Genomic DNA, 21,170 nt, shown 5'->3' with positions numbered 1-21,170 from the left:
TGCAAGATTTACAGTAATATACATGATATTTAATTATAAAAAAACAAAAACTATCCCTCGAATTCAGCGAGTACGACTTGAGAATCGTTTTGGTGACGGGCTTTTTGTAGACTTTCCAAAATCTTAGGCGCAATCACCTCGGGCACGGCCTTACCCCAGATCATGTCCAAATGTTCGTAGCGCGGGACGCCAATGGCCTCGGTGGTGTAGGGAAGCTCCTTCAACAGAGCATCGATATCAACCAGGGAGTCTGACATACCGTAAATCAAAGTTATCGGGGTCTTGATATTTTGCGTGGGATACGGCAATGCTCGGTAAAACTGTTTAGTCCGGAAAACAAGCTGCATGGTATCGTCGTCATACATCTGGAATCGGCCGGTGCCAATGATTTGGAACCAGTGCACCACGCTTTTGACAGATGTGAAAGAATACAGATGAGAATAGCCGGTGACTTTCTGCGAGTAGCTGATGTTTTTGCCTTGCCATCCAAACAGGAACTGGCAAGCGAAATCAATAGTGCGCACAAACAAGTCCACGTTCATGATGCTTTGCCAGAACACCGAGCTACGCAGAATGATTTTACGGCCAAACAGAAAGTACAACATCGACGGCGATTTGTTGGTGAAACTTTGGACTAGGGAGTTGACGCCGGGGGGGGTCATTGCCGGTGCTAGGGCGATGAAGTGGTTGACCTTTTTGTTCAAATGCGAATGAATTGATAAAGCAGCAAACGCCTGGGCAGAGCCTTGCGAAAACCCAAGGTACGATAGACTTGGTTCCTTGGTCAAATCCAGGATGTAATTGATCGAGTCGGGAATATCGTAAAAGGAAAACTCGTCCATGCTAAAGTTCCAGAATTTGACCGAGCTCGACTGCAGGGAAATATGTTTCTTGGAGTACTTGTTGCCTCTGTTGTTTCCAAGCCACACATCATACCCGTTGTCCGCTAGTGTGAAGGCAATAGATTGAGCGGGCTTGTCAACGGCAATCCAGATCTCGGAGTTCATCAGCAGCCCATGGTGAAGATAAATGACAGGCTTTCTAACTCCCTTGACATTATAGTTTGCCTTTGGAGAGCCGGTGATTCGGTGTAAGCCCAGTAAATAGCCATCGGTGGTCAGTACGATGTGCTCTTCAAACTCGTACTTGTACTTGTTACAAATTTCATTGAAGGATTCGGCGCGGGCGATCTCATGGCAGTGGCGGAAGAGCGCAGCATTGCATTCCAGCTCGCGCTGGCCCCGCGCAGGCCAAAGCCGAAGTATGCGTTTACTTGCCCGGGAAAACATGTCAATGACCGGCTCCGGGAGGAAGCGGGTTAGAATTGTGATGAATGCTTCGAGGAAAACAAGAAGTGTCGACAACAAGGTCATACTGACCTCATTCAAGACTTCCAGAATCGACACAAAAAATGCCCTTATCATCGTGCAATACTCGAGTCAGGAAGATGCAAGTTAATTATGTGCCTGGGGCTCGGATTAAGTAAGGAGGGGCGCTGCTTTCTCACCAAACGGAAGGGGGCTGGGGAGACAGAGAGCCTAATCAGGAATAAGCCGGGGAAATTGCAGCAAGGTTAAAAGGGCCACCATTTGCTTTTGGATTGACTCTGGGATTCTAGCTTGGCCTGGGCAATGTTGACCGCTCTGAGAATGGCCTCTTCTCGCTCCTGCATGCGGCGTTCGGCCTCTATCACGTGACTCCTCGACGGCCGCTCGAGAGCGATATTGGTATCTGGAGATACTGCCGGTTTAAACAGTCCTTCGTTACCTTCTTTAACTTTCTTGACCATGCCGCGCTGTTTGCCCTGCAGATCTTCCTTCTGTTCGTCTGACAGATTGCTGAAAAAATGCTCCCGTGCCCGCAGTTGGAACCGGTAGGGTAGACTGAAGATGTTATCATAACCATCGTTCCAGCGATAGAAAAATATTCCATAAACAACTAGCCCATAAGTAGCAATACGTCCCATGAGTCGCACACCGCGATTAAAGTTGTTTTGTCCCTTTCTTCGCAAAACCTTGTACTGGCCTGGGTAGTGCTCACTCATAGGTCTTGGGGTATAGTTCAGCCGCTTCATGGTTTCCTTGACTTGTCGGTAGTTACTAGGCTCTTTGGGGACCATTGTCCAATTTCGAGGGCGTCCTGGTGTTTTGTATTCTGACGGATATCCTTCGGCAGGTCGCTGGTCCATAGGGTCGTAAGGGTTGTAAGGCGCCTTTGGCTTTTTCCAGCCTGGCGGATTTGGTCTTCGCTCCATTTTTTTTCTATTTTGGTGCGCTTTAGTCCAACTATTTACCGAGGAGACTCGTCTGAAAAAAAAGAAAAGTCCCTTGCCAGCCAGTTACAAATATTCGATTCGGATGACAGATCGATCCTATATGCTTATCGACCTCTTCTCAGTAGAGGCTCTGGACACCAGGCTCCAGGCGCCTTTAGACGAGAAAAAGCGAGAGCAGATCAAGGCACGGGCGACGGAGCCACGATGGCGCACGCCTGAGTTTTATTTTTATGCTGCGAATTTCGTTGTTTTCGTCCCGTTGATGTTTATTATTGCTCATAATGCCACATCGTCCTCAAGCCCCAACTACAGCAAATTCGAGCATTTACTGTCTCCAAGTTGGTTTGGAACGAAAGTAGATAACTCTGACGCGCAATATCGCGGGTTTCGGGACCCATTCCCGCTGTTGGTAGCGTTAATTGGTGTCCACCAGGCGGCGAGACGGATGTGTCCTGTGTACATTTCCAGAATACAATTCGACGCGATTTTTGGTGTTTTGCTACTTTTCGTACTTCATGGCTTCCATGCCCTCAAGGTTCTGTCTTTGCTTGCCATCAATTTCTACATTGGTGTGAATACTTCTCGTCCGTATGCCTTGACCTGGGTGTTTGGCGTGGCATGTCTCTTTGCCAACGAACTGAGCGGCGGGTATCCTTTGGGCAAAATCTCGCCATATCTAGGCTTTCTTGAGACTTTTGGCGGAGTAATTCCTCGCTGGGAAGTGTTTTTCAAATGCACGATGCTGCGAATGGTGAGTTTCAATGTCGACAGACTCGAAGCGATTGAAAAGAAACCGGGTATTGGCGATGCATCTAATCCAGAACTGCAGAGAGTTTCAACGCCTCACCCTGCATCTCAGTATGACTTTGTGACGTATTTGGGGTACTGCTTGTATTCTCCACTGCTGATTGCAGGTCCTATTATTGGTGCTCATGACTATATTTCGCAAGCTCACCACCGTCTCCCCTCAATTGACCCCAAACGCACACTGCTGTATGCAATTCGTTTCGCTGTATGTTTTTTGACAATGGAGTTTGTCTTACATTACACTCACGTCGTTGCAATGCAACAGACACGGGCCTGGGAAGGACAGACCTCAGCAGAAATTACCATGATTGGGTTTTTCTCCCTGGTAGTTATATGGCTCAAGCTCATGATTCCCTGGCGATTTTTCAGACTGTGGTCGCTAATTGACGGCATCGATCCTCCCGAAAACATGGTGAGATGCGTGGCTAACAATTACTCTGCCCTTTCCTTCTGGCGATCGTGGCACCGCAGCTACAATCGGTGGGTGGTGCGTTACCTCTATATTCCTCTAGGAGGCTCGTCAAGGCCCCTAGTAAATGCGTTAATTGTATTCACGTTTGTCGCTTTATGGCATGATATACAGCTACGACTGTTTGCTTGGGGATGGCTTGTTGTAATTTTTGTTATGCCAGAGATGCTAGCTACCATGGCATTCCCACAGAAAAAGTGGCATACCAAACCTATTTATCGGCACTTGTGTGCATTAGGAGCCGTTGGTAATATCTGGATGATGATGATTGCGAACCTGGTCGGGTTTGCCGTGGGCCTTGAAGGGATCAAGGCCATGCTATACGATATGCTCACCACGGCCCGCGGCCTTCAAACGGCGATCCTGTGCTCTAGTTTGCTGTTTGTTGGATCGCAAGTGATGTTCGAAGTACGCGAGCGAGAACACCGAGCAGGAATTGATCTGCGGTGTTAATTGCTCCCGGAATACTTGCGTTTATACTCGCCTGGAGTCTCGATCTTTGCTCCCTTTTTGAATATTCCCAGACGCTTTTTGCGGGCAGCCGCCTCCAGCTTCCTGAAGGTCTCCTCGTTGCCGTTGAATTCGGCACCCGTCTTGCCCTCATATACAACAGCCCACCCGTTGCGGACCATTTCTTTGCTAACGTTTTTACGCCCCGTCCACTTCCACACTATAGCCTCAGCCACGGTTCGCGAATACTGATCCTTTGAGAGAGGCCTTATTCTCACGCGCCGGCCTAAAATATAGCTTCTTAACCACTGTAAAGCTTCATCACTGTACGGCTGAGAGGGACGTCCGAAATGCGCCCCCTCTGGTGCATCAACACCGCATAATCGCACATGAATGGTTTTACCCTTCAGACCGCGAACATTGGTTTGTGGGGGTTTTCGCAGCCACCCCCAGCCGGCCCAAAGCCCGCCCGGAGTATGGAAGAAGTGGAAATTGTCGGCGTCGCCCACCGAAGTCACTTTCCCCAGAAGAGTTCTTTGCCGGAGCATTCGGCTTGGAAGTCGCGCGGTATCTGGAAAGCGCCGTAAATAGGACCGATAAAACGAGTAACCACCTATAAAGCCAGCACAGAGAAGGGTGCTTGTGAGTAGCACACTCGCCGTGAAATGCTTGTCCCTATCCTTTTCACGAGGTTCTGCCATAACGGCAAACAAACACTGGCTTTCTGAGGTTTGGGTTTCGCCAAGTTGGTTGAATATGCAGCCCCACTAAAAAACTGTTTTAATACCAACCAGTCCAGCGATTGTTGGATAACTTAGTCCGATGATAGAGAGCAGAAAGTTATATTCATGGTTTGCTCGTGGAATGATCTCGGATGTCCGGAACAGACTACCCTTTTACTGGTCTGACTGGACGGACGCATGGGATTACCGGGTCATTCCATCGACGGTTTTTATCTTCTTTGCCAACATTCTACCGGCCATTGCTTTTGCCCAAGACATGTTTGACCGTACAAAAAACGCATACGGCGTGAACGAGGTCCTGATGGCGTCTGCATTGGGAGGTATTGTGTTTGGTCTGTTCAGCGGGCAGCCGCTGTGCATTGTGGGTGTGACGGGTCCGATCGCAATTTTTAACTATACAGTTTTCCAGATTGTTGATGGCATGGATGTGGAGTATTTCCCATTTATGACTTGGGTCTGTATATGGGCCTTCATCATGCATACGATCATCGCAGTCACCAACGGCGTGGTTCTCATGAAGTACATCACCCAGTTCAGCTGTGATATCTTTGGTTGTTTCATCAACATTATTTATATTGAAAAGGGAATTCAAATTCTAATCAGACAGCTCGAGCACAGTGACGATCAGGCAGGAGCGTACTTTAGCATTGTCGTTGCCCTGTGTGTGCTGATCTTTGGCGTTGTATCTCTGGTTTTAGCCGGACACTCGAATTTCGGAACCATCTATATGAGAAAGTTTGTCAAGGATTACAGTCTTCCTTTGATTGTGGTGTTTTTCACAGGCTTTACGTTTTTCCCGGGTCGTATTTCTGAGCTCAAACTGCTCAGACTCGAAGTTGCAACTGCGTTTCAGCCTACTACTGACCTGTTTGGTCGCGATCACGGCTGGTTCATCAACTTCTGGCATGTCAATGTCGGCTACGTGTTTTTGGCTATTCCGTTCGCTATTCTGCTGACCGCTCTCTTTTATTTTGATCACAACATCTCGTCTATCATTTGCCAAGGAGCAGAATTCGACCTGAAAAAGCCCTCCACGTTCCACTGGGATTTCTTCTTATTAGGAGTCACAACTCTAGTCTCGGGACTCTTGGGCATACCTCCCCCTAACGGTTTAATTCCCCAGGCCCCGCTGCACACTTATAGTCTGGTGGTCAATGAGCACGAAGAAGAGCCATACCAGGTTGTTGAACAACGGCTCACAAATACAGCCCAAGGTTTTATGACCCTTGGTCTAATGACAGGCCCACTGCTCAAAGTGCTGCATCTGGTGCCCCAAGGTGTCCTTGGTGGTCTGTTTTTTATGATGGGCGTCCCCGGACTTTTGGGCTGCGAAATCACCCGACGCGTGGGTTTGCTTGTGACAGAGGCAGATCTCAGGTCCTCAGATCCTTTGTACTCGTTAAGTTTCTGGGTGGTCATAACCTTCCTGTCTCTGTCAATCATTGGCACAGCAGCAGAAATTGCCATCACACAAACTATTGCCGCCGTGGGCTTCCCTGGTGTTTTGTTTTTGTTTATGGGCGTCGGTGCTTTCCTGCCCAAGCTCTTCAGTGAATCGGACTTGGAAGTCCTTGATCATCCGGCTGCTAGCAAGTTCTTCAGTAAGGAGGCCGCTAAAGAGCTATAATTTAATTATTTTTCTTATCGATCAATTCTAATAATACAGCACTCAAAAACCCAGGTAAACACTTTCTTTCGAGAGCCCAGTGCTTGTACAGCGACTCGTAGGCCCGGACGTTATCTGTGACTCGGAACGACGTGTATTTGCGGTCGATGTCATCGAATTGTGCCTCGAAGACCGTTTCCGGTTCTAATTCAGGTCGCAACAAGCAAGTGCGATCGCTTAACAGCTCGATATTGTACCCAAACAATTGGTCGATAGCTTTGTTGAGTCGAGCTTCGCGAATTGCAATGGCCTTTTGGAAACTCTGATGTTTGCTTTCCAGCTGAGCGCGCTGGTCCTTGAGCACATCATATTCAACTTTCAGCGTCAACAGTGAGGATCTAGGGACATACTCTGGTGCATAGTTTTCTTCTTGCATTTTGCGTAGATCTTGTACCTCCCGTTCCAGGGCATCCAGAAGAGCGAGTCGGGGAGCTACGTCGGCTTCGAACGGACTGCCCTTGAGTTCTACAACTTTAGTGTCCGATTTACTGGCCAGTTCAAGCTGCTCGACCCGCTTCTTGCTAGACTCAAGATCAAGTTGAGCGATTTCAAGTTGACGGCTCTTTTCTTGGAGTTCGCTCTCAACTTGTTCAAGCTTTGATGAGGTCTGGCTTCTGGAACTCAGCATTGCTTCACTAATACGACGTTTCTTGGAGCTTTGGTCATTGTTCAGATTCGCGTACTCCTTTTCCAGGTCAGAGACTTGCTTTCGAAGATTTTCAATGGTAGCTTGGGCCTGGTCCAGCCGGGCCTGCAAGTCACTGTCGGTATCTTTTTTGTCAAGATGCGCCTCAAGAAGTTGGACTTCTTTTCTAAGGTTGTCAATTTCAAATTTTCGTTGCGATAATTTTATTTTCGTGGCACTCAATTCATCTTGGGCACTCTCAAGCTCGATTTGTTTCTGAACAACTTGCTCAGACTGCTCGCGAGTCGCCTTGAGTTGAATGTCGTGTTCAAGCGATGACACTTTTGCGCTCAATGCTTTATTTTTCAAGGTCAAGTCAGATACTTTCTTGGCAAGATCTTGAGGGGACGAAAGATCAGAGTGGCCCCGGAGGTAAACAACCCAAATCTCTTTTTCAGCCTCCAATCTGGCAACTTTTTCTTGAAGCAAGCGGTTCTCTTTGGCTGTCGAGCTCATAGTTTCAATTTCACGCTTGAGCTGCAGTTTTTCTTCCTCCAAAAACAGGTTCAAGTCCTTGGCTAATTGGCCCTCTTGGGCTTCCTTGCGAACCGAAGCCAACTCCTGCTCAAGAGCTCTAGCTTTGGCGACGTACTCGCTCAGCTGACCAGAAACACACTCATCAGAGCTATACTGCTGCTTGATACTTTCCAATTGAGCTTTTAGGGCGCTGATTTCATCGTTCCGCGCATTCAGGTCGATGCGTAGAACCTGTACTGTTTTATCGCTTTCGAAACCACTCGCTTGCTTTTCGTACTCGGCATTCTGCAGCTTTTCCTGAGCCGCCTTCAACTCTAGCTGCACCGCAGACAACTGCATGTCTTTATCCACAATGTTTGCCTTGGCCGAGTTCAGATCGCGAGACAGTTCAGACGCTTGGTTGCTGAACTTTGCAACTTCTTGTTCGTAGAAATCAATCTTTTTCCGGAGCTCCTTTTGCTCATTAATCATTTTCTCAAACATGGCTGCCGAGTCGGACTCAATGCTGTCTTTATCGGCAGTTAGGTGTCTGACCTGGTTCTCTGCCCGCAGCCGCGCAGCATGCTCATCAGCCACCTGGCGCTCAAGCCGTTTCAATTCAAACTCATGCTTGAGCTGTTCTTTCCGGATCACTGGCGACAAGTCGACCCCAGGAGAGCTCGGTGCCTCCACGTCTGAAGCCATTTTTTCGTTTGAGGATCCGAGGAAAGTCAAGCTGACATAAATCGCAATAGAGCGGCGGCCCACAAAGTATCCCAAATGACTGCGACCATGTAAGTAGAAGCTGAAGATAGAAGGAATTGAGCTAACGCACCCAGTCCACGGAGTTTCCGATTACTGGAAGAATTGGAAAAGGGCGAAAAGGGGCAGGGCTCCGAGGCATGCTCACTTGGTCTGGCCGACTCCAACGACATCAACATGACCATGTGGAATGGAACTATGCTAGGCCCAATTCGATCAATACACGAGAACCGGATCTACTCGTTAACTCTGGAGGCCGGATCCGACTACCCCCAAAAGCCGCCGAAAGTCAAGTTCCTGACTCGGATCAATGCTAGCTGCGTCGACGACCAGGGCAACGTGATATCAAGCCAAGTCCCTTGTCTCGCTAATTGGAAGCCCGAGTACACGATGGAGCATGTACTGCTTGATATTCGTCGCGAAGTCGGCTCCCCTGCCAACCGTAAGCTCCCTCAGCCCGAGGAGGGCACACTTTTCTGAAGTTAAGCTAGTTGTCATAAAATAATTTGATGCGTTAAATAACTATTTGCCCTGCGCAAGTACTTCCTGCGTAATTTCGAAGAATTTCGGAGAACCCTTCCGGGAACCAGAGTGGTCGGTCACTTCGTAGCTGCGGGGGAGCTTGCGATTCTTCTCTTTGCAGACCCGAAACAGCCGCTTGAAGGGTGTGCATACAACCCCCGACTCGTACAGCGCGCACTCGTACTGCGTGATGGCTTTCAACTGACAATCTGCTGGAATCTTGACCAGCAACCTGTCGATAACCACGATAGGCGGAGCCATCTGGGAGCTTTGTAAACTGAATCTAGTTCGGGTATTATTTTCGCATATTTTTATTAATTATTCTATTTAATTAGCCTCTGCAATTGGGCGACAAGGTTCCGGAATATCCGGGCGGTTAGTTGCCTATTTAGGATTTCTCTATTTTGTTTTTGAGTTTCACTATTAAGCAAATCCCAAACATGAGTCTTGAGGCCCCCGAGAAGCACGTCACTTACGGCACGGCTGGCTTCCGTGACAAGGCCAAGTATTTGCCCATCGTTCTCTATCGTGTTGGTTTGTTAGCTGCTTTGCGGTCCCGCTTTCTCGGCGGCAAAACAGTGGGCGTCATGATCACGGCCTCGCACAATCCTCCAGCCGACAACGGGGCAAAGCTGGTTGATCCTCTTGGTGAGATGCTTGATCAGTCTTGGGAAGCGCATGCTACCGAATTGGCCAATTCCCAGTCGACTGCTGAGCAGAATAAGCTGCTGGACGCATTGTACTCCAAGTTTGGCGTCAAGCACGACTCCGACGCCAAAGTCATCTATGCTCGAGATACAAGAGAATCGGGCCCTATTTTGGTCGATGCATTGGCGTCCGCCCTCAAGTCGCAGAATGCCCATGCTACAAATGCTGGTGTTCTCACCACCCCACAGCTGCACTATCTGGTTAGAGCCATCAACACGTTGCATATGCCTGGGCATGAGTCCTATGGTGTCCCCACGGAGGATGGCTACTACAAGAAGCTAGCAACATCTTACAAAAAGATTTCGACGTTGGCACCGAATATGAAGCCGGTTTCAGTCACAGTTGATTGTGCGAATGGCGTTGGGGCCCTGAAGCTCCAGCAGCTGGCGCCCTTGCTGGAAGGTTTAGTTGAGTTCACAATTGCAAACGGTGATGTTGATCATCCCGAGGCCTTGAATGAGAACTGCGGCGCAGACTTTGTCAAAACTAATCAACGATTGCCGGCTAACGTTCAACCCGTTCCGGATAAACTGTACGCTTCTTTTGATGGTGATGCCGACCGCGTTGTGTGCTACTATACTAGCAATAACGGTGAGTTTCATTTGCTTGATGGTGACAAGATCGCAACCTTGGCTGCCTCGCTTTTTTGCGAGCAAGTCTCCAACTCAGGAACCAAGGTCGATATCGGCGTGGTTCAAACAGCCTATGCCAATGGTGCGTCCACAAAGTACATTGAATACGAGCTCAAGATCCCCGTGGTCTTCACACCTACTGGCGTGAAGCATTTACATCATGCTGCCGCAAAGTTTGGCATTGGTGTGTACTTTGAAGCCAACGGTCACGGCACGGTACTGTTTGACAAGTCGACCGTGGACTCGCTCAAAACAATCGATATTGGATCGCCCGCTCAGAAGCAATCCATTGACATCCTTTTGGCGTTGAGTGATTTGATTAATCAAACGGTGGGCGATGCTATTTCTGATCTGCTTATGGTCCTGGTGATTCTTGCTATTCGCAACTGGACCCCTGCTCAATGGGACTCCTGCTATTCAGAACTGGCCAACAGACTCTTGAAGTGTAATGTGCGGGATCGCACAATGTTTACCACCACAGATGCAGAACGTCGTCTTGTCACCCCCAAAGAGCTGCAGCCTAAACTTGACCAACTTATGAAACAGTACCCACAGAGCCGCACGTTCGTACGTGCGTCTGGGACAGAAGATGTCGTTCGGGTTTACAGCGAGGCTGCTTCTCCGGAAGCCGCAAAAGAGATTGGAGATGTTGTGCTCGAGCTTTTGAAAGAGTACGCTTAGATTAGATCAACTTTACTGACTTGCTAGATCTGTTTAAATCATGGAGCATGAACTGATACCACATTGCAGTTGGTAAAACGGTAGACAAATGCCAGAGAGAATGTGCGTCGAACACTAAACCAAACGGCGAAAAGTCAAACAGCTCAAACGACATTCCGCCCATGATGAGAACCACGAGAATTGCCGGTAACAAGTCGGTGGTGCTTTTGGTCTGGCGGTATAGTTTAATTCCCAACGTAACCCACAAGGAGTTTTGGATCAGTCCTAAAACTACGCCGGCAGCCATGTTGTATCCATAGTCAAAGTGGATCAACGATAAATAGGAAATGTGGCCCAGGTAAAAAAGCCCAAGTATTGCAGCCACCATTTTTAATTTATTGCGGTTGTGCGGCAAGTCTAAACGGAACAGACGCGTGAGGGCCAGAAAGAGGCCGTAGACAATAGACAGAATGGCTGAAAAATAGTCGAGCCTCTCGGTCAACACGAAATCACGGACATGGAACACAGAGCTCCATACCCAAGTATTGACACCAATGACTGCAAAGAGCAAATAATACGGCAGCAAGGTGCGTTGCACACCGGTAACTCGAGCCCGTTGCAGCCGCTTGTATCCAATCCAGTTGGGCACAAGATTTAATAGCGAAAAAACCACTGAAGCCGGTTCCTGTACGCCCAGGACGCGGATGAATGGCCATTTGCCATGATACTGATGCACTCTAGAGTTAGAGTTGAGGTGGGAGTGTGTCAATCGCTGTTGGCAGAGATAGTCGCAGTTTGACTGGCAAGTCCACAGCAGAAGCCGCAGCAAAACAGGCGGCTTGTCCTCACACTCTGACTCTATACAATGCTCGACACATTGTCGAAATTCCGGCAGCCGATCGCCCGAAGATGCTAAGACAACCGCCGCACCTAACAAAAGGAAAGCCGATTTGTGCATAATGACAAACCCAAATCCCCAGAAAATTAAGAAGAGTTGTAAATAAATATGTTTGAGAATAATACAGCCCTGTATAAAACGTGGCAGAAAGAATGCTGTGGCAATGAGATTTCTTTGGTTGATTCCAGCGGTTTTAGCTCTCAAAGGGCCACAGTCTATCGACGAGCTGGTCGCAATGGCGTTTAAGAATGGAGAGGCCCCCCCGTTTGTGCCATTGCCCGGCAACGCAATAATTTCCATTGCATCAAATGATACGGCGAGTTTGAAATTGAACCAATTAGAAATTCAGCCGTATCCATTGAAGCCAGGCATTGTCGACTTTTCGTTCCAGCATTCTCTAACAAAGTCAATTCCACCGGGATCCAAACTGTTATTGAGCTCCTGGACAGGCACAGACAAGACGTTCGAGGGAAGCGTTGACTTGTGTGCGTATTTGCCGTATGCCCAACTTCCGTGTCCTATTGCTCCATACAAAGCCATGACCGATATGCTGCAACGTCTACAGGTGCCCAATGAAGTGAAGACGGAACGGGTTTCTTTTGTCGGCAAAGCCGTCACAGCCAACGATGAGCTGATTGCCCATTTCGCTGCCATTATAGATTTACACAGCTCGAGTCATGATGAGCTTTGAAACGCTTCACGCATGTTGACTACGAGCTGGGCAAAGCTACCGTTTTCATTGAATTGATCCGCTATGCGCCCCACAACAGCTTGGGGTAGCTCATTTTGTTCAATGTGGACCAGAGCATCTTTAAATAGGAGTCGAAACGACCGATTTAGGTCGACATAGTTGATCGTCAAGTGTCCTGGAGCCGGCTCTATCCTTAGCGCCAGTGCAGATTCCCATGCTAACACAAGTTGCCTGTGTCGGCTGAACATAGCGTCGGCACTGGCAATGCGATGGCTTTCGTCCGCTTCTAGTTTTCGTAGAGTTTCCTGTGCCTCGGTAACGTCCCGTATCGTCTGTTCCAATTGTAACTTTGTCTCCTCGCTTTCCCGGCTCGTCCGTTGAAGCTCCCGTTCCAATTCAATTGCATAGTCTGGAATAGTCTCCGTAAGTGCCTGCTGTTCTCTTCGTAGCTTGTCAAGTACCTCAAGTCGCGCCTCGTACTCCGTCTGCAAAACACGTGTCGACTCGATCTTGAGCTGAATCTGGTGAGACAGAAGCTCGGATTCGCGCTTGTGCTCGGATATTTGCAGCGAAATACACTCCGAAACAACCTCCGCCGTGCTAGTTAACTCCCTATAAACTTGTTCCATTACAGTAGGCGATGCTGCTTACTTTTTATCCCAGCGTTAGCAGTCTTTTCAGCGATGGGAAAAAAAGATTCCAAGGCTGCCAAGGCGGCCAAAAAGACCCGCACGGCCGAAAAGGCGGCAAAATCCAAAGCAAAGGCCGACAGTAAGAACAAGAAACTTGCAGCCAAAACGGGCGAGGAAGAAGACGTTGATCTGGACGAAATGCTTGCCGAGTTCGCTCGCCAACAAGCCGAGTTTGAAAAAGTCACTATTACTTTGTCTGACCGACCTTCCAAGCGCCAAAACGCTTCTCTGGTGGCTAATCCTTTACAGGGCAAGCACGAGCTTTTTCTGTTTGGTGGTGAAGCCACCTCCAGCGCCTATTCTCACTTTTTCAATGATCTATTTGTGTACTCGATCAAAACAGATCAATGGCGTAAAATCACTTCTCCAAACACACCCATGCCTAGAAGCTCGCATGCCATGTGCTCCCATCCTAGTGGCATAATGCTCATGTTTGGAGGCGAGTTTTCCAGCCCCAAACAAAGCACGTTCTACCACTACGGCGATACATGGGTTCTGGACCCTGCGAGCAAAGAATGGACTAAAATAGAATGCAAAAAGCAGCCCTCTTCACGAAGCGGACACCGTATGACTGTTTGGAAAAACTATATCTTGCTGCATGGCGGGTTCCGCGACCTAAGTGCCTCGACGACATATCTTGACGATCTCTGGGCATTCGATGTGACAGACTACAAGTGGCATCAAATTGAACTGCCCCAAACTATGAGTATTCCCGACGCTCGTAGTGGTCACAGTTTTGTGCCTTGTGCGGATGGTGCTATTTTGTGGGGTGGATATTCTAAAGTCAAGGCGTCTAGGGGCTTGCAAAAGGGTAAAGTTCACGTCGACAGTTGGCTCCTGAAAATGAAGTCCGATCTCAAAGGCGTCAGATGGGAGCGTCGGAAAAAGGGAGGCTTTGCTCCAAGCCCCCGTATTGGCTGTTACATGGTACCCCATCAGGGTCGAGGCATATTGTTTGGAGGAGTCTATGATACACAGGAAACTGAGGAGTCTCTGACTTCACAGTTCTACAATACGCTGTACTCTTATAATATTGAGACCAATCGATGGCTGTCGATGGGTCTACGGTCCCGAAAGCGTCGTCAAGAGCCTGTGGTGCCTACGCGCGAGCGGCGTGATGACGACTTGCAAAAGAACCTGTCCAATATCTTGCAGAATCTCAACATTGATATCAAAGAGATGCTTGCTGATGTTGAAGCAGAACTAGAAGATGAGGACGAGGAGCCAGTTGAAAAGAAAGAGTATCCTATTGTTTCCCAGCTCCCCCACCCTCGCTTTAACTCAACTGTTGCCGTTGCAGACAACCAGCTATTTCTTTTTGGCGGCCTGTGGGAGGATGGCGACAGAGACTTTGTATTTGACAGCTTCTACTCTATCGATCTCGGCAAGCTCGACGGTGTAAAGGTTTATTGGGAGAATCTTGGCCTGGACGATGCAGTCGATAGCGATGAAGAAGATGATGACGACGAGGGTGAGGACGAGGATGAGGACGAGGAGGAGCCTGAAGATGCTTCACTTGAATCAGAGGAGGAAGAAGAGGAAGAGGAAGAAGAGACCCTTGAGGAAGAGGACCCTGATCCTCGTCCCTGGCTTCCTCATCCCAAGCCTTTCCAAACTCTCACGGCATTTTATCGGGCTAACATTAACGAATTTGTTGAGTGGGCCCTGAAAGTTGACCATAACGCTCGGCAGAAGGAGCTCAAGCGCATTGCATTCGAGCTTTGTGAAGCGCGCTGGTGGGAACGTCGCGACGTGATTCGGGCAGCCGAAGACGAATTCGAGGAAATGGGCGGCGTCGACGAAGTTATTGAACGCACTGGCGACCGCAGCTCTCGTAGATAATATTGTGTGTATAAATAATATGGGCCTATGTTAGCATTTGACTTTGGGTCTTGGCAATAGTCTGTACTCCGCTGCATATACCAGTTTCGATGTGGCTCGACATCCAGATATCTGCGTTATCGAACATCTGTCCACAAGCTTGACAATTGCCCCTGCTGGCTCGCCGGTCCGCCTTTCGTGTACCCGACGGGTACTCAAAGTGCATTGATTTCAAATGGTTCTTATAGGTATCTCCTCTCGTGAAACAACCATTCTGATGACAGCTCGGTAAAATGTTGAGCACGGATTGGACGTCTGCTGGAAGAGGCTTTTCACAGTACAATGGGCATTTGTATGCGGCCCCACGGTGTAGTTGCTCATGACGGCTCAAATCAGTTGTTCGTGAAAACTTGCGGCCACAGACAAAGCAGATGTGTGACCTAAAGTCTTTGGAAATGTGAACTGACTTGTGAGTGGACAAATTGCCAAAATAGCCATTGCAAATATCACATTTCCTACGCGGACGACGATAAGCTTTCTCAGCCTCAGGTTCGGGTCTTGGGATATCAGGTCGAGGTAAAATTGGCACCAACTTCCGTGTAAGCTTTCTGCTAGATGACGTGTTGGGCTCTGGCTCGGGGCTTTGCAGTTCTGAAGAAGCCGCCTGGCTGGCTGCAAACGACAAGGCATCAAGTGCATTGTTTCTCGTGCTGTCGACTCTTGGTGGCGGCTTGGTGTATGGCAACAACGCGGGTAAATCAGCAGTTAATGGCGGAATTTCCATGTCGAACTGGAAAGAGTGCCGGTTATCCGCATCTGGATGCGAGTACAGTGGTCGATTTGGAGGCATTTCGCAGTCTTAACGACGACCCAACCCGGCTAAGTTTGATTTCAAGGTTCAATGTAGCTGTAAGATTGGCTCGCAAAGGCGTTTGATCGCACCGGTCAATTGATCCGCCTCTGTGTAAATTGGCAAACTGCTATTTTGTCAGCCAAGTCCGAGTCAGCGGTGAGACAAGCATAATTAAGGAAAAAAAATTGTTTTCTGCAAAAATATCTAGCGGGTTTTATATAGCCAATTTTTCAATAGATTTTTAAATACGGCGGCTACGAGTAGACCGTCTGGAGGCGTCGGAAGCAGCAGCGCCAGAAGCCTTAGCAGAGGCCGGCTTGTCGGCCGCGGATTCAGAAGAGACCTTCTTTGTCTTCTTGGGGGCCAAATAGACCTTGATGTAGAAGGACACAAAGAGGACCAAGTAGGACGTAAGAATCAGGCAGCCGTTGACGGCAGCAGACTCCTCACCAGCGCAGCGACCCTTGTTAGGCAAATTAGGGAAGTAGCGGTAGACAAAGTGGGTATAGCTGGCAAAGTAGACAAAGGCAAGATCGATGATGAACTGGATGATCTGGACACGAGTGACCCAGTGCTTCCACCAAGGACGGATGCCGCATGCCGACAAGAAGTAGTAAAAGTACATGACAACGTGCACAAACAAGTTGAGCGAGATGGGCACCCAAGAGATGGAGGTGGAGCCGTTGAGCTGGTTAAAGCACAGCAAGGCAGTGGCGCCGTGGTGGTAGGTGTGCAAGAAAGTCAAAGGACGCTTGCGGAGCACCAAAAAGCACGTATCAAGCAGCTCGTAGTACTTGGTCAAGTAGTTGAGATAATAGAGGGTGACCAAGGGCTGGGTCCAAGCCGTGGTGTTGCAAATGGCGTAAAAGATGCCGTGGCGCACCAGAATAGGCACGAGCTGTTCGATCATGAGAATCAGCAAAGTCAGACTGAAGAACGTCAGAAGCAGGTTATGCAGCTTGAAGATGAAGCCGAACTTGATCGGTCGCACATTTTGCAGCGCCCAGCGGCCACCAAAAATAACAACGTAGTACATGGTGATTGCAATCAAAACTTCGTGCACCTTCGACATGGGCGCCCACGAGTTGTATTCGTAGTCGAACTTGCTGAGGTCCCAGCCGGTGACGCGACGTGTGCCCTCGACGAAAAGTGGCCAAAGCGCGACTCCAAACGGACGGTCCAGGGTAGGCATGCCGTACTCAAGACAGCTTGAGCCGCCGGTAAAAGGCAGGCTCTCTGTGACGAGGTGCTCCACGTTTTCAATAATCTCCTCGGCCATGGTAAAAAAAAAAAAAACTAGGGGATTAAAACCGCTGACCTGGTGTGAATTGGGAGAAAGGGTGGGGGAAGAAAAAGCGGTGAAATACCAGGCCTGGCAAAAATGTTGCTTACATAAATGGGTGGTTATCCTCGGCCTAGCTATCAGACGCGCAGCAAGCGATCAGGGATGCCTGGCGAGCTTCCTCGAGGAGCGGTGTAGCAAGGGTAATGCTGATACAGCCTATATAAAACATATCAAGATACTTGATTGACTCGACGCTGTTTCTCCCAAAAGTTCATTGAAACAACCTCATCGAATCCATTCTCGTTTTCATGCACGTAGAGAATTTCATGCGTCGACTCCTGCAAGAAGCGGATATTCTCACCCGGGATTGCTCGCAAAAGCTCAGTGTCCATATTGCGGATTTCAATGAAGTTGGACTCAAACGCAACCAGATACGGGTAGCGTAGAACAATGTGCTGGGGCACACTTTCCCATTGGATCATCCAGTTTGGTCGCGATCTCCAGCCGGAAGAGTTGATAAAGAACGAAAAGTCGGAGTAGTTTAGCAAAAACTCCTTGTCCAGCCGGTAGATGGAGATGGGCCTCAGCGAGTCCTTGCGGATCACAAAGTCCAGCGAGGTGTCAGCCGGGTCCAACAGCGACTCAATGTTCATGTTGTGCAGCCCCAACAGCTCAAAGCCCTTAGCGCATCCCAGGCACAGATGTTGCCGCAGATAGCAGATTGACAGCATCTGAGACGGAACCTCAACGGGCTGTTTAAACAGCTTGAAGCCCTCCGAAGATTGCTGCTGGCCGGCAGTCAGCAGTCGACGCAGGGGTGGACGTTTACTCACTGGCCGCGTGGGATCCGCAGGCTCCAGCACCCGGATTTGCGACGAAAGCGAATGCGTCCGGACAACACACAATAGCGTGCGGCCCATGCACTCGTCCACTTTGTAAAAGTTCACGGGTTGGGCAATATGCTTGACCCTACGCGAATTCGCAATAGGGTCTCCCGACTCCAACATGTCTAGAGTCAGTGAATAAACCGTTTTGTCGGAAAGAAGCAAGATTATTCCGTAGATATCCAGAACATCAACTTGGGTGACATTAGTGCTTTGAACGACCAGCTGAGGTGTTGAGCAATGCGGCTGCTCATCTTCGTAGGTGATATCCGACAAATAAATGCCCTGGTCTGTGCCGTACAGGATCTTACGACCTCCATCGTACGTCTTTGCACAGTTGATACGCAGAGATGCACGGAAAAAGTTCGACTGTAAGATGTGCTGCGAGTACACGTCTGCTTGTTTGCGCTGCTGTTCCTGCTGCTTGGTGATAAGATCCACCCATGTCTTGCGGGCTTGGAAATTAGGTCCGTACAGTGTCAACTCGTAGCCCCGACGTCCGATGTGCTGGAAAGTAAGCGGGAAAATATCACCACGGTTCACATTAGACCTAATGATGTTGGGACCGCGCCGGAACCCTCGTGGCATTTCTTCGCTTTCAGCCAGTTGAAGCAACTCAAGAGGGATCGGCTTGGAGTGGACCTTAAGCACCTCGCGTTTATTAACCATCTTATGCTTCACAAACAAAAGCGCATTGTCAAACAAATAAGCATATAATGGACCTTCTGTAGGGCGTCGCATCATCTCACCCTTGTAGAGTAGTTGACGCTTTTCGTCGGTAAGCTTCAAATCAATATACTCTCCAGGACGGAACATAAGCGACTGATTCAGCTGCAGTAAACTGAACCTATTTTCAGCCTTGCCACTCTCTTGGTTGACCTTGATCAGGAACTCGCGAATTGTGGACACCGCCGTGGGGATATTGGTATAATCCGGATTGTCTGGTGATGTCCGCTTCAGAATAGCCTCCAAGAGTAATGGATATCTTGCTAAACGCGTCGTGGGCTTAGCCAAATAACCGTTGAGTTCAAGCTTTTTGGCTTCAGGAACCCGCTCTGCCTCTTCACAAAACTTGGCGAAGGCAGGGTTAGCTGCTCGCTCACGCTCAAACTCATACTTTCCGTATAGCTGGGAAGCACCATAACGAATGAACGGCTCAAAACGAGGTGCATATTCGAGAACAACATCGGCGATCTGATGGACCACTAGATTCAATTGTTGTCGTTTCGTCAATGCCTCGGCAAACTTGATGTTGACGTTGTGAATTTCCAGCACGTTCAAGAAAACTGTGCGAATAAACTTCTCGCGACGGTTCTCTGGAATCACGTTGAGCCGCCTTAGAGGTTTGATCCAAAAGTCGCGAATATATTCAAGATCCTTGACGAAATCACGCTCGGTATAAATAAGCTCACAAATGACCTCCTGTCTCTTTTGCTCCTCTTTAGGTACTGTTTCAGCAATTTCAGGTGACACTGTGTTGATCCACAGCTTTTGCTTCTCGTCAACTTCCTGCAGGGACAATCCTGAATCGGGTGTGTGAAGACCCGGATCCAGTTTCATGTTCAAGCGAGCCTGCTGCTCGAGTCGTCGAGGACAAGATATTGAATAGCAAAGCTTGTCTCGGGTGCATGTTGGGGAGTAACAATCGGCCAGGAGTGTGAACACACCATTGACATAAGAGTCACTAGCCCCTACCTCACCCTCGGAAGTAGCCGAAGTTGCGAATTGATAAACTTCATTGGGAGAGTCACGCAAGCGGTTGTCGTAAGTGACATCGTGGAAGAACTTTTGCGCGTCTAGGGCACGGCCCAGCAGCAGAGCCAAGTTCCGATCAGGGGTTTTGATAATATATGCAACGACGTCCACTGCCTCGTTTCCTGTGAAGGCATTTTTGTAAGTGAGTTCGTTTTTGATATGGTCACCGGTTGCCAGCTTCTCGCGGACTTTAGCAGCAACCCGCGATAGCAGAGCAGGGTAAACCAAAGGTTCCTTGCGCGAGGTAGTTACAATAGCAGATCTAGCAACAGTGGACATAGAAGAGATCGTACTGCTCGACATTTTGCGCGTGGGCGCGCCGGGACCAGTGTAAGGGCCCGATCCCACCAGGGTACTGCCTGCCGAATACGTACTGCCACGAGCACTGGCCGTTGGGCTCTCATCTGTAGATGGCGGTTGTTGAGAGGGTTGCTGCTGCTGGTTGTGGAAACCAAAAACATCCGAAAAGCGCTGAGGGATGGCCCGACCGCCCCGAGTGGTCGAGGTTCCAGTGAGGGACATTGCACGTTGATCCTGCCCACGATAAGAGCTCAACGGCATATGGAAATTAGAAGTCGTCGAAACGGAACGTTGTGTACGTTGAGGTTGTTGGCCATATCCCCGGCTAGCTGAGCCGGCAGCTGCCGAGTCCCTGGCCGTTGCTCCAGCACTAGGATGAGCACTAGAGTTGTATACTTCGTTGAGAGGCCCCAGAGAAGCAGATGATCCAGTTCTTTGGGACAACGATAAGCCTCCCACTGAGGATTGCAACGAGTTTGATGGAGTTCCTCGCCCCGACTGCCACATTCCTGCGTTTGACGCTACGTTTGCTTGTTGCTGGACCTGCGCAGCGCCAGCAGGTAAAGGCGGGGCAGCAGTTGGCATGTTTATGGGTGAATTGAGCTTCTGGCCATATGGAGAGGGAGTGCCATCTACGGGATACGGCGGATGGCTCGCATCGCTAGACGGGTGCACGGGGGACGAAACATCGCCTGTGGGAGAATAACTATAAAGCGGGCCACTGTTTGCGCGTGCATTATTCTTGGTTTGTAGTGGAGGTAACTTTGCTCTCGGATGGCGATGTTGCTGGGTTGGCGAAGAGGTTGCTAATGGATCTCGGGTTGGTAAACGGCCTGGTGGCGGTTCCTGGCCAAATATATCAGAAAATGCGGAATACGGGTCCACGTCTGACTTGCTGTTCACAAGACGAACATTGTGACTATATGGAGCGTCAGTCATGTCCACCTTCCCATCCCCGAGGTGTAGTGTTGTTGGGCGTGGTTTAGAAGGTGTCTTGGGACCTAACCTGGGTGTTGTGTCTATAAGCCGTTACTGGAGCGGCTGGCAAAGCCGTGTGGGCAGGGGTTCGCTGATCGGACCAGATTTAGAAGAGGTTTGATAGCTTCGAGTGGGTTCGGACAAATAGTCGTAAAAAGACGGGGAGGCGGGATGTGTT

The 21,170-nt window shown here is 49.2% G+C and overlaps 14 protein-coding genes across 14 annotated transcripts; 6 read left to right on the top strand and 8 right to left on the bottom strand.

Moving 5' to 3' along the window:
• Window positions 1-50: 50 nt before the first annotated feature.
• On the bottom strand, window positions 51-1,424 carry B9G98_04241 (hypothetical protein; the record flags this gene model as incomplete). The annotated part of the gene is made up of 1 exon (XM_024810798.1): window positions 51-1,424. The coding sequence occupies one exon, from the start codon at window positions 1,422-1,424 to the stop codon at window positions 51-53; it is 1,374 nt and encodes a 457-aa protein (XP_024666566.1).
• A 149-nt stretch (window positions 1,425-1,573) lies between these two features.
• Window positions 1,574-2,254, bottom strand: B9G98_04240 (hypothetical protein; the record flags this gene model as incomplete). The annotated part of the gene is made up of 1 exon (XM_024810797.1): window positions 1,574-2,254. The coding sequence occupies one exon, from the start codon at window positions 2,252-2,254 to the stop codon at window positions 1,574-1,576; it is 681 nt and encodes a 226-aa protein (XP_024666565.1).
• Window positions 2,255-2,357: 103 nt separating this feature from the next.
• On the top strand, window positions 2,358-4,004 carry B9G98_04239 (Glycerol uptake protein 1; the record flags this gene model as incomplete). The annotated part of the gene is made up of 1 exon (XM_024810796.1): window positions 2,358-4,004. The coding sequence occupies one exon, from the start codon at window positions 2,358-2,360 to the stop codon at window positions 4,002-4,004; it is 1,647 nt and encodes a 548-aa protein (XP_024666564.1).
• Window positions 4,005-4,865: 861 nt separating this feature from the next.
• B9G98_04238 (Boron transporter 1) lies at window positions 4,866-6,371 on the top strand (the record flags this gene model as incomplete). Its single annotated transcript, XM_024810795.1, has 1 exon — window positions 4,866-6,371. The coding sequence occupies one exon, from the start codon at window positions 4,866-4,868 to the stop codon at window positions 6,369-6,371; it is 1,506 nt and encodes a 501-aa protein (XP_024666563.1).
• A 1-nt stretch (window position 6,372) lies between these two features.
• B9G98_04237 (Spindle assembly checkpoint component MAD1) lies at window positions 6,373-8,256 on the bottom strand (the record flags this gene model as incomplete). The annotated part of the gene is made up of 1 exon (XM_024810794.1): window positions 6,373-8,256. One exon carries the CDS (start codon window positions 8,254-8,256, stop codon window positions 6,373-6,375), a length of 1,884 nt encoding a protein of 627 aa, XP_024666562.1.
• Window positions 8,257-8,331: 75 nt separating this feature from the next.
• On the top strand, window positions 8,332-8,793 carry B9G98_04236 (Ubiquitin-conjugating enzyme variant MMS2; the record flags this gene model as incomplete). Its single annotated transcript, XM_024810793.1, has 2 exons — window positions 8,332-8,345; window positions 8,391-8,793. 2 exons carry the CDS (start codon window positions 8,332-8,334, stop codon window positions 8,791-8,793), a joined length of 417 nt encoding a protein of 138 aa, XP_024666561.1.
• A 482-nt stretch (window positions 8,794-9,275) lies between these two features.
• Window positions 9,276-10,856, top strand: B9G98_04235 (Phosphoacetylglucosamine mutase; the record flags this gene model as incomplete). Its single annotated transcript, XM_024810792.1, has 1 exon — window positions 9,276-10,856. The coding sequence occupies one exon, from the start codon at window positions 9,276-9,278 to the stop codon at window positions 10,854-10,856; it is 1,581 nt and encodes a 526-aa protein (XP_024666560.1).
• Window position 10,857: 1 nt separating this feature from the next.
• B9G98_04234 (Protein PER1) lies at window positions 10,858-11,793 on the bottom strand (the record flags this gene model as incomplete). Its single annotated transcript, XM_024810791.1, has 1 exon — window positions 10,858-11,793. The coding sequence occupies one exon, from the start codon at window positions 11,791-11,793 to the stop codon at window positions 10,858-10,860; it is 936 nt and encodes a 311-aa protein (XP_024666559.1).
• Window positions 11,794-11,896: 103 nt separating this feature from the next.
• On the top strand, window positions 11,897-12,424 carry B9G98_04233 (hypothetical protein; the record flags this gene model as incomplete). Its single annotated transcript, XM_024810790.1, has 1 exon — window positions 11,897-12,424. One exon carries the CDS (start codon window positions 11,897-11,899, stop codon window positions 12,422-12,424), a length of 528 nt encoding a protein of 175 aa, XP_024666558.1.
• Window positions 12,425-12,590: 166 nt separating this feature from the next.
• B9G98_04232 (hypothetical protein) lies at window positions 12,591-13,053 on the bottom strand (the record flags this gene model as incomplete). Its single annotated transcript, XM_024810789.1, has 2 exons — window positions 12,591-12,611; window positions 12,649-13,053. 2 exons carry the CDS (start codon window positions 13,051-13,053, stop codon window positions 12,591-12,593), a joined length of 426 nt encoding a protein of 141 aa, XP_024666557.1.
• Window positions 13,054-13,107: 54 nt separating this feature from the next.
• Window positions 13,108-14,958, top strand: B9G98_04231 (Kelch repeat-containing protein 3; the record flags this gene model as incomplete). The annotated part of the gene is made up of 1 exon (XM_024810788.1): window positions 13,108-14,958. One exon carries the CDS (start codon window positions 13,108-13,110, stop codon window positions 14,956-14,958), a length of 1,851 nt encoding a protein of 616 aa, XP_024666556.1.
• A 25-nt stretch (window positions 14,959-14,983) lies between these two features.
• Window positions 14,984-15,787, bottom strand: B9G98_04230 (Transcriptional regulator STP4; the record flags this gene model as incomplete). Its single annotated transcript, XM_024810787.1, has 1 exon — window positions 14,984-15,787. One exon carries the CDS (start codon window positions 15,785-15,787, stop codon window positions 14,984-14,986), a length of 804 nt encoding a protein of 267 aa, XP_024666555.1.
• Window positions 15,788-16,031: 244 nt separating this feature from the next.
• Window positions 16,032-17,069, bottom strand: B9G98_04229 (Elongation of fatty acids protein 2; the record flags this gene model as incomplete). Its single annotated transcript, XM_024810786.1, has 1 exon — window positions 16,032-17,069. One exon carries the CDS (start codon window positions 17,067-17,069, stop codon window positions 16,032-16,034), a length of 1,038 nt encoding a protein of 345 aa, XP_024666554.1.
• Window positions 17,070-17,305: 236 nt separating this feature from the next.
• On the bottom strand, window positions 17,306-20,953 carry B9G98_04228 (Rho1 guanine nucleotide exchange factor 1; the record flags this gene model as incomplete). The annotated part of the gene is made up of 1 exon (XM_024810785.1): window positions 17,306-20,953. One exon carries the CDS (start codon window positions 20,951-20,953, stop codon window positions 17,306-17,308), a length of 3,648 nt encoding a protein of 1,215 aa, XP_024666553.1.
• Window positions 20,954-21,170: the final 217 nt, after the last annotated feature.

The sequence above is a fragment of the Wickerhamiella sorbophila genome (assembly GCF_002251995.1).
Source record: "Wickerhamiella sorbophila strain DS02 chromosome Unknown contig2, whole genome shotgun sequence".
NCBI classification, from domain to species: domain Eukaryota; kingdom Fungi; phylum Ascomycota; class Dipodascomycetes; order Dipodascales; family Trichomonascaceae; genus Wickerhamiella; species Wickerhamiella sorbophila.
The sequence above is the reverse complement of the archived record's forward strand: the minus strand, read 5'-3'. Positions and strand labels throughout refer to the sequence as shown.